The sequence below is a fragment of the Notolepis coatsorum genome (genome assembly GCF_963971535.1).
Source record: "Notolepis coatsorum genome assembly, chromosome: 3".
Taxonomy (NCBI): domain Eukaryota; kingdom Metazoa; phylum Chordata; class Actinopteri; order Aulopiformes; family Paralepididae; genus Notolepis; species Notolepis coatsorum.
In genome coordinates, this window is record NC_140167.1 from 6,421,311 (window position 1) to 6,432,977 (window position 11,667).

The window sequence follows — 11,667 nt, forward strand, 5'->3', positions numbered from 1 at the left end:
AAGTACAGAATACTTTTATACAAAATGCTTCTTACTGTTACGCTCCAGAGACTGTGCTAGACAAGATAAGTATGAAATAAAATAGTATAGCGTGTAAAATAGAAGTAAAAATAGAGGTCACAGTGTTCAGTATAGACATATGTACAATGTTCGATGCAGAATAGAAGTAACTGAGTTACCATACAATATAAAATATACTATGCAATGTACTAATATACAATACTATATAGTGCAAAGCAGAAATGGGATGAGGTACAATTTAGGTACAATTTACATGGGTTGTAGTGCAAATTCTTTACCAATAAATATAAAGTGTGTTTAGGTGTTCTAAAGTGTGGAGAGTGGGTGCTGCAGTGTGTTGTTTGTTTAAAGTGAGTGTGTGCGTGTGGATGTGTGTGTTGTGAGTGCATCTGATGGTTGTTACAGTGTTATTGTTCGTTGAGCAGCCTGATGGCCTGGGGATAGAAGCTTCTTCTGAGTCTTTCTGTGCTTGCCATGAGACTCCGGTATCGCTTGCCTGACCGCAGCAGTTCAAAGAGGCAGTTGTTTCGGTGTACAGTGCGACGAGGGCATCGCACATTGCGCCAGAATTTGGGGGCACTCTTGCGAGTAGGGATGCCCCCCGAGTTTTTTCAAGGAATTTAAATGTTGCAAACTATCTCTCCTCTCTCTGTCTCGCTCTGTCTGCAGGAGAAGCTGGGCTGTTAGTTTACACACACTCGCGAGCGCTCACACTCACACAAATGCACATACGGGTACTTGAGGTGCGTGGCTCCGTGCTGAAGCGCACAGCACACAGACAGAGCTCTGCATGCGCTCATCATGGCGGAGAGAACGAAACGCTCGAAAGTCTGGGTACACTTTACGAAAGTCGATGCCGACAACGCACGTTGCCACAAGTGCAATAAAACATTTGCAAGTAAGAGTGGCAATACAAGCAATTTGTCAAAACATCTGTTGTCAAAACATAACATTAGTCTGCAGAAATGCGCTGTTTTCGACTGCTTTGCTCGCAGTGTTCCATCTCCATCTCCATCCACTGCAGGTAAGCCAAGATACGGAGTTAGCTAGGCTAATAAGGAATTATTACGAATAGGCTAATAAATAAAATATAATTGCTTAGCTAATTGTTTAGCTACAAATATATTTGAAACTTTTTATAGATCATCAGGCTGAGGCTGCAGCCACCATGTCCCAGCCCACCCCTCCTCCCTCTACCACCACCGGTCCCAGCCAAGCCCAAAGTCCCTTCACCCTAGCTATAATATTTATTTATAACATTATATAAAAGAACATTGCTGCTGCTGTTGCTGAAGAAATAATATTAATTTATAATATTTATTTATAATATTTATTTATAAAGTTATAAATAATAAAGCAATGTCGATTCTGTTCTTAATTAATTGTCTCTTTTTCTTGCAAAATAATCGACTATCAAAACCAATTGCTTTTAGCTTGTCAATCAGAATGGAGTGATTGACAGTGTCGAAGGCCTTTTGTAGGTCCAGCATGACCATGCCGCAGTATTTGCCCGCGTCCACCTCTTGCTTGATGTGGTCGTTCAAATAGAGAAGGCATGTGTCAGTGGAATGGGATGTTCTGAAGCCAGATTGGAATTCGTAGATTCGATTTTTTCCCGGAAGGTACTTTTCGTGGGTAAATTGCAGGGAGATATTGGTCCAAATAAAGGCAACATCAAAATGTATTTATTCTATCTCCCCCTCTCCCTCTGTGTGTGTGTGAGAGAGTCTTTATAGTTGAAATGTATAAGTTCAGTCTAGTGTTGTTGATTTAAAATAACATGCAAGGGCCCATCGTTTTTAAGGACGATTTGCAAACCGGCACTTTGGCGACCACTAGTGGCTCGGGTGTGCATATTTTGTAATACAAGATATATATATATCGAATTGAAGGCTTATTTGTTGCCTGTTGAGGTGACAAAAAAAATGTAAAAGACGATCCGTATCGGGGTCCGACAGCAGTCAGACATAATATCATATAACGCAGACTCACTTTTTGCCGCCGGCCCGGTAGAACATCGCCGTATGAATTGAAGCTTTCTGGTCTGGCGGGCTTGAACTTTCCATAAATGTGTATCCAATCCATAAATCCATTTAGTTAGATCCAGTACTGACTGTCTGAATGTATCTGTGATTATTATAGATTTTCGACAACAACCATTATAGCATTAGCAGCAGTCATTTGAATTTCCTGGTTGACTCGCCCGGACGTGATGTCACACGAAAGCCGGCCTCACTCAGCCAATAGACTATTCTATTCTAAACACTTATATTAGACTGAATAATTGAGCCGAGCGGTGACGCGCGCCTCCTCACCTCGACTCGACTCGCGCGCCTCGTTTTAGAATTTTTTTTGCGAACGTTCGAACCCATTCATTTAAATCCGAACGCCAGCGTAACGAACGAACGTTCGAACGTTCGGGCTCAGCCGTGGTACACGGTATTGCGCAAAATACCACTCTTGGGGCTCTAGTTCCGTCAATCATTTGGCGATCTCGAAAATGATTGTGGAGGGTTGTATCCAATGAGTGTGGCTTTCCAATGATACCCCACCTGGGGATGTACGAATCAGGGATCTAGGTAAAAAACTAACGAGCGAAAACAGGAAGAGAAAAACAGCCGACTGGATGGATGAATTATGAAGGTACATATCAAATAAAAGAAATAACAGCTGTCTCTCACATCATCACATCATAATCACAAAACCACATGGCTTCTCACCTCAGATTCGGCTCAAACAAGGGATTAAACACGTTTTGCAACTATGCCACAATAATGTGGAACGCCCTACCCAAAACCGCTCTCAAAGAGCACCTGCAATTAGAAACTGGCCCCGGTAAATGTCAAAATCCCCCCCCCCCTCCCACCCCACCCAACCTCAGCCCCCTCTAATGTACATGTTCTTCTCCTTTTGTTTTCTACTTTTATGATGTTCTCTCTTTCTTACATAGTACAGTATATTATTTGTATGTCTCTAAACGTTTTGATGAATTGAAAATGGAGGACCCTGATGTAAACAAGACGAAAGTCTTTTTCTGGCCTTCATCCTCTTAGCAGTTGTTGTATTGAGCTGTACTGTATTGTACCCATTCTGCAATCTGTTAACGTTTTCAATCAATCAATCAATCAATCAATCAATCAATCAATCAATCAATCAAACCTGGAAGGTGTTAGTGTGACGGATCATATTGGTCTGCGTTGTGTTGTTGTTAAATGTTAATGTCCCGAGGGGGAGTCGAACAGGGGGCTCCCACGCCGCGGGCGACGACACAGGCCGCTGCACTAAGAAGTGAATTCACCCCTATGTACCGTACCTATGCGTCTGTTAACCCTGTTATGAGGAAGTGAGTTTAACTTACCAGCCCGTAATGCCACAGTCACTTCTCAACACCCCTGTTTCTGTGACTGTGGATAGACTCACAGGCTTCCCCGTTACATTAGGTGGGGGAGGGGTTATGTGTATTGCAATGGTCCCTGGGTAAAGTAGTACAGCATGCTATTGAAACAGCTCCTTCAAGGTCTGTGGCTCAAAACAAGCTCATCAAAAACCCTCATGGTTCATAAGACGTAGATTGAAAAGTATCTGCCTGATTTGTACAAGTGATGGCTTATTCTGAAGGTATGAACCTGTACTTTCATATCACGTAAAGAAAATGTAAGATTGCTCAACAAGTCCCTAAAGTCTGTGCCCATGGTCACAAATATAATTAACCATTTGATTGTGTTCCACGTTCACAGATATGACAGGAAAGGAAATCATCTTCCCCACAGAGTCCAACTCTGCCAGTGCCCACGTGAAGATCACCGTTAACCGGGAGGAGGCCTTCACCGCCGTGACCGCCTGCGTCCGATTCCTCACAGACCAGACGAGGGAGCAGTCCATTTTCTCTCTGGCCACGCCCTCCCACTCCAACGGCTTCACGGTCTTCAGAGGACAGGGACAGTACAGGTTGTACATCCCGGACACGAGGAGTGTGGATTTCTTCGGGTTGCCCGATAAGATCAACGACTGGAATTCGGTTTGCGCGACGTGGGACTCCTCGACGGGGCTGAGTCAGCTGTGGGTCAACGGGAAGCCAAGCGTCAAGAAGGCGCTGGCACGCGGCCTCTCCCTCGGCGGTCCTCTGAGCATCACACTGGGTCAGAAACAGGGGCGTGGAGGGGTGATAAACACCAACACCATTCTACGCGAGTTCGACGGACACCAGACGGATGTTCACTTGTGGGACCGGGTGCTCACTCCCTGTGAGATCCGAAGCTACACGAGCAAGAATCAAGTCGCACGCGGAAACGTGGTGAACTGGGGAGCACTGGAGTATACCTCTGCCGGCTTTGTGGTCGTCGACAGTGTGCTGACCGTGTGTGAACAGGGGGGTAGCTATGGGGGGGGGAGTTATGGGAGCTATGGGGGAGGGGGCTATGGGAGGGGGAGCTATGGGGGGGGAGCTTAGGATGATTCCAAGGGCCCAGCACTAGACATCATTCAGGTGTATTATTGATGCTCTCATTGATACTATGTTTGTTTCTGAAGTGTGTGTGTGTGTGTGTGTGTGTGTGTGTGTGTGTGTGTGTGTGTGTGTGTGTGTGTGTGTGTGTGTGTGTGTGTGTGTGTGTGTGTGTGTGTGTGTGTGTGTGTGTGTGTGTGTGTGTGTGTGTGTGTGTGTGTGTGTGAGATATATAGAGAGAGAGGGGGGGCTTTGGTAGACTATTGCATTGGTCCATTCATATTGAAGATGAACGCAATGCGACATCCTTTACTAGGCTCACCCACCAACAGTGCAGGTGCTGAACTGCTGATCTGAATGTATAGGTAAAAACCATATTATGCGTTTTCATCAATAAATAAATGGCCACATTTTTTTTTTATCTCGCACTGGGGGCCTACTAATACATTCTTTCATGGGGCCCAGAATCTACAGCTACGCCCCTGTGTGTGAATAATTGCTTACTTCAACCCATGTGTGAATTGCTTCCATAATCTTACTGCACAAGCTGTGCAATAATGAACGGTTTGCTGTGTGTCTTTTATACTGTGGCGGAGGACTGTTTCGGCTACATGTCTATAGATATAATATGTAGGGGAAACAGTTCTCAATAACACAAAAACGGCTCGCAATGATTATTTCATACATTTGGATGTTTTGATCAAACATTTGTAAAGGTGCTATAGATAACATTTGAATGTAGAGTAACCGTTTAAAGAAAAAATTGAAAAAGAAAACATCCACACTGCTTTTAGTAAGGTGCAGAATTAAAGTATTTATTTTCTCCAAAAAAAGTATTGATTAATGGATTTATAATTACAAAAATGTTGGTGGGTCCAAAATGAATGTTGTTGTTTACATGTTGCTGCATGTATCCCCTCCCTACTTCCTGTTTCCCCACGTGGAACGCACCCGATTGGATAAATGACATGCTGGTGCTCTAGTGCGACATCTAGTGGTCGAATGTTATCTATAGCACCTTTAAACTGGCATTACAATGAAGACAATACATGTCAAATAATCTGTACTGTACAACAAACTGAAATATATATATTTTTTTTAATCGGTAGAGCCAATATTTATTTAAATAGCATATTCCACCTCTGTGAGATTGTCTACAACATAAAAACAATCAAACCCTTAGTTATTATTGGCAAAATAAAATAAATAAAAATGTTGTTACCACAACTTCCTGGAATCACTTAACCGACTATAATAATCATTGAATTCCTAATAGGTGACCGCCTTTTGGTTAAAAACGAAAAAGTCCCAAACGGAAAGAATATTCCGATTCCACACAGTTGTAGTCGAGACTCTGGGCAACATTTGGATGCAAACACCTGGTTGTTGGCTCCTATTGAATGGGAGTAGCCATTTGAATGAAAACCGCTGGCACCATTTTGAAAGGCCTTTCTCCAACAAATCATCAACCGACAAACACCATTGTGCGACACAGGGTGCGGCTACAGTTTGAGTGGCAGTTTGTTCTACCAGTTGAACGTATCGTCTGGGACTTTTGCTTTTTGTGAGGAAAGTGACCCGAAAACAGAAGGAGCTGAAACTGTGTTCTGAATAGCATTGTGGGCGGAGCTTTCATCCGGTTACATTAAACTGTGTTCTGAATAACTTTGTGGGCGGATCTCCTGTTTGATTACATTAAACTGTGTTCTGAATAACATTGTGGGCGGAGCTTTCATCTGATTACATTAAACTGTGTTCTGAATAACATTGTGGGCGGAGCTTTCATTTGATTACATTAAACTGTGTTCTGAATAACATTGTGGGCGGAGCTCCCGTTTGATTACATGATGGCAGAACGTTTGATCTCCATATTAATTACTTTTGACTCATTGGTCTTGACTAATTTTCTGTGAAGGACATTGAGTGGACACTGTGCCCCCCCTACACATTCATATTACATACGTGGTCGTGTGGAAATTGTAAATATGGTAAAGATTCTACAAAAAGGTTCACTGTGTACCTTCACTGTCTTCATTTATTCAAGATTAACATGATTTATTTAATTCATGTCTTTGATTTGAATGGATGAATGTTTTTTTTTATCACATTTTATCACAAAATTAAGTAGTAGCACAAAAAGTAGCACTTCTATTGATAAATGTGATCTAGCAGAGGTAAATGGCAAATATTAACCATATATGGTGTCTAGATTACTTGTAATTGCGATGAAGTATTTCTACTAGTGGACTCGATTAAACATTTTAATCTAATTAATTCGAGACTTTATCTTTAATTAATCGAAATTAATGACATTTTAATCGCATATCAATATTTAATGCGGAAAGCAACATTCTTCAATTCAAATCAATTTTGGTATACGAGTGAATCTATGAATATACATTATACATACGTTTAAGCAGCAAAATCCTGTTTTAGCTACTACACAGACCAACAGATCAATGCAACTTTTAACAAAGTGCAGCAATTTTAGGAATAATATATATATAGCGCAAAGGACCTTTTGTAAACTCAAGCACTTTCGAGGTAAAAGTAGAACGCAGTACTTTCAAGTACATTCCAGAACAGTTGACCACTGAAAAAAAAAACTCTTGATTTCTCTTATTTTTTCAGTATTCTGTGAACAAACCAGACATAAGAATTTTTTTTATTTGCGATTTATTATACTTTATACTTATAGCACATGCATGCGTCTGGTCTCCTTTGAAAGGTATAACATTCTTCTTACACAAATAAAGAAAAATCATCATGCGATTAAATGCATACATTTTTTTTAAAATTCTTTCTGTAGTTAATTCCTCGAAATGAATGCAATAAAGTCCCCAGCCCTAATTTCTACATGAATTATTATGGCTTTATTGTTTTAAAATCCCAATAATGTGGGTCGAGCAGCCCTGCAGAACATTGGCTGAGTAATAACAGCATGAACAGTGTTCTCCGGGCCCCGAGGTCTGAGGGGGAACAGGGCCACGTCATCGATGCCACAAACAGCCACACGTCGGTCCCTCAGCGACAGACGTGTTCCTGCATAAAAGGGCAGACGCTGCAGCCGCACCCCCAGCACGCCTCCACGCCGTGTCCGTCCTGCGCTTGAATCCCACCACAACCTTTACACCCCCCCCCCCGCGGCCTCTCCAGCAGAGCCCCGCCTCCCCCCTCCCTCCCCCCCCCCGTCGTCTCCTCGCCCCCCGACGATGAGCCGCTCCAGGGCGTCCCTGGTGGCCGCGTCCGAGCAGTGTGCCACGCCGGTCACGGTGACCCTCCGCGGGTCGGCCACGCAGTCCTCCTCGTGGGCGCCGACGCCCGGCGGCAGCCACGCCGTGTCGTACCTGCCGTCCTGGCGCCACGCGCCGCCCCACAGCGCCGCGTTCGCCGCCTCCATGCGCTTCACCCGGCCCACGCGCACCCTGAGGCGCAGCACCACGCGGTCCTGGGGCGGGCAGGCGGCCGGGTAGCCCTGGGCCTTGGCCACGTCGCGGCTGCAGTACACCCCCGGCCCCAGCGTGCCCCCCGCGGAGCAGCGGAAGCCCCCGGAGACGATGGCGCCGGCGTCACGGCGGTGGGTGCCGTGGTACATGGTGTAGACCAGGCTGGCTCGGGGCCTCTGGCCGGCCCTCAGGGGCCTCTGCTTCTCGGAGACCACCTTCCACCCGGTGAACCGGACTGGCATCACTGCTGAGGAGACACACAGACAGGGGAGACTGTTGAAGGGTGCATTATTTATATAGTTAATAATAATAATAATAATAATAATAATAATAATAATAATAATAATTATTATTATTATTATTATTATTATTATTATTATTATTATTACTATTATTTTATTATTATTATTATTATTATTATTATTATTATTATTATTATTATTATTATTATTATTATTATTATTATTATTATTATTATTATTATTATTATTATTATTATTATTATTATTATTATTATTATTATTATTATTATTATTATTATTATTATTATTATTATTATTATTATTATTATTATTATTATTATTATTATTATAATAAATAATAAATAATAATAATAATAATAATAATAATAATAATAATAATAATAATAATAATAATAATAATAATAATAATAATAATAATAATAATAATAATTCATTGTATTTGTAAAGCGCTTCTCAGGAACCCGAAGTCGCTGACATACACTAGTATGTACTATATTACTATGTCTATACTACTATCTACTATGTACTATATTACTATGTCTATACTACTATCTACTATGTACTATATTACTATGTCTATACTACTATCTACTATTTACTATATGACTATGTCTATGTACAGTAAGAAGGTTACTGTCGGCTCAGGACACCACAGTTTTTGTCTACAGGTCATTGTTAATCAATTCCCTAAATGAATAAGTGCATTTCATTATTCAACCTAACTGTTTTTTTCTTTTTTTACAATATAATTGGACTTTCAACTCTTGGTTTGTTTAGTGCTCAAGCAGCTGTAGAGGATTGTATCTACACACAGTCAGCATTCAACTAGATTTGTCTCGTTTTCTGATCGTCAGCCCTGAATTATTTAACCACACAATGTAAAATCATTGTATCTTTATAAAGTCCGTCATTGACATCAACAACATGATATCAGTGTTGAGTTTGTTTTCTAACATTTAATTTGAAAGAAAACCTACCTTCTGCCAGTGTCTTCGTGACCAATTCAGTTATGGTTTCACTTTTGATTCTGCTCTGCTGTGGTGTTTCCTGTTCCCAGTGAGTCACATAGACACTCCTCCTGCCGTCATCACATGTGCTGCTGCTGTCTGAAGACTGTCTGAAGAGGAAGACTCTCTGAGGAAGACTTTTCACCGCACAGCGCATACTGTATATACAGTACTACCATTGATCTAATTCTGACCTCTGACAAGTCCATGATCTCCAACAAAGGGGTGATAGCATGCGGGTTAAGTGATCATTACATGATATTCTGTACCCGCAAAAAGCTAAAACAAAAGGCCGGCTGTCACAAAACAGTCACATCTAGGGACCTCAAAACCTACTCTAGAGAGGCCTTTAACCAAGAACTGGAGAGCATGGACTGGTCAGATGAGCTCAGTGGTACACAGGTTGAAGAAACATGGCTTGGATTCAAAACCAAATTCACAACAATACTTAAAAACATGGCACCCCTTGGGCGGCTGAGTGGCGCAGTGGGCAAGGCGCTCGCCACTAACGCAGGATATGTTGGTATCGAGCCCAGCTCTCGCCGTTGCTACCGGCTTGGCCGGTCGTCATACTAACACAATTGGCAGTGTTAGAGGGTGGGAAAGCCGGTGGGTGGGGATTGGACGTTGTGGACAGCGACTCCTACAGGTCGGTTGGTTGGTGCGCCTGTACAGCAGAATCAGGAAGTATCGGGGGCAGCGTGAGCCTCCCACGTGTTACTCCTCGCCACTGAGAGATCGTGCTGTTCAGGTGAAAAGATGCGACGGCTGCCTCCTCGTGTACCGGAGGGGACACGTGATGCAAGGCTTGGTCCTCACTGTAGCCGACCAGTGGGAGGCATAGTCTAGCAGCGTTCGAGACAGGGGAGGGGAGAATTGAAGGGAGAATTGGCGAGGCGAAATTGGGATGGGAGAAAAACAGAAAATAAGAAAAAAATTAAAAACATGGCACCCCTAACCACCAGGGTTAAAAATCGCGCTAAGCCATGGATGCACACTGAAATACTGACCGCTATGAAAACCAGAGACAAAAAATGCTCGGAACTTCATAAAAGTCAGACAAAGCTTACCAAAAGCTAAAACAGTGAACTCCAAGCCCATGTAGTTGAACAAAAAATTTCAAAGAAACAGACTAAGAAATGACGTAAACACCATGATCAAATTCCTCAGAGACTCAGCAGCCGCCATCACCCCAGTCATCACACACATAATAAACCTCTCCATAAAACAGGGACACGTCCCCAAGGACTTCAAAATTGCGAGTGTGACCCCCCTGCACAAAAAGGAAATTAGCAAATTAGACCCAGGCAACTACCGCCCTGTTTCTATTCTTAACTCCATCTTGAAAGTCATGGACATTTTTTTCTACGAACAGGTTGAAAAGTACCTTGCGAAAAAAATTCTAATCTACGAATTCCAATCTGGCTTCAGAACATCCCACTCCACTGACACATGCCTTCTCTATTTGAACGACCACATCAAACAAAAGGTGGACGCGGGCAAATACTTCGGCATGGTCATGCAGGACCTACAAAAGGCCTTCGACACTGTCAATCACTCCATTCTGATTGACAAGCCAAAAGCAATTGGTTTTGATAGTCTATCAGTGAGCTGGATGCAATCCTACTTGGAGGGGAGAGAACAGATGGTGGAGGTAAAAGGTACTCTATCCCCACCCCCCCTGACAGTGAGCTGTGGTGTTCCACAAGGAAGCATACTAGGACCGCTACTGTTCCTAATTTATGCAAATGACATGTCGTCAGCTTGTGACTGCAACTTGTTCTTGTTCGCGGACGACTCAGCCCTGCTGGTCTCTGACAAGAACAAGTTACAGGTTGAACAAACCCTCAGCTCAGAACTCGGCAGAATCTGCACCTGGCTCGCTGATAACAAACTATCAATACACCTGGGTAAAACAGAGTCCATTCTCTTCGGATCAAATAACAAACTCAGCAAGACCGACGGCTTCTCAGTTACAGTGGGTGACAATACTGTCACAAGGAAAGATGAAATTACATACCTGGGTTCCATCCTAGAGTCAAATCTTTCCTGTGACAAAATGGCATCCAATGTAACCAAAATATCAACCAACGAACTCGATTCTTGTACCGGATCTCCTCTCTGGTAAACAAGAATACCCTGAAGACTCTGGCAGGAGCACTCATTCAAGGGTACTACGACTATGCTTGCACCTCATGGTACCAAAGCACCTCAAAGGCGCTAAAAACAAGATTACAAACATCACAAAACAAACTGGTCAGACTACTACTTGACCTTACTCCTAGAACCCACCTCACCCCTGCCCACTTTGACTACCTAGGATGGCTTAGAGTAGACGACAGAGTACAGCAACTTGCAATGGGCCTGGTCTACAAGATACACTACACCACACAGGTACCCATGTACATGTCGAAATACTTCCCAAAGGTCAGTGAATACCACGCCCACAACACCAGAGGGAGTTCCACAAATCATGTGCAACCCAG

General features: G+C 43.0%; 1 protein-coding gene across 1 annotated transcript; it reads right to left on the reverse strand.

The window, feature by feature from the left end:
* Positions 1–7,142: 7,142 nt before the first annotated feature.
* On the reverse strand, positions 7,143–9,181 carry LOC311224828 (uncharacterized protein). Its single transcript, XM_084309953.1, has 2 exons — positions 9,152–9,181; positions 7,143–8,158 (listed from the first exon to the last, which is right to left on the reverse strand). Exon 2 carries the CDS (start codon positions 8,151–8,153, stop codon positions 7,593–7,595), a length of 561 nt encoding a protein of 186 aa, XP_084166079.1. The 5' UTR covers positions 8,154–8,158; positions 9,152–9,181; the 3' UTR covers positions 7,143–7,592.
* Positions 9,182–11,667: the final 2,486 nt, after the last annotated feature.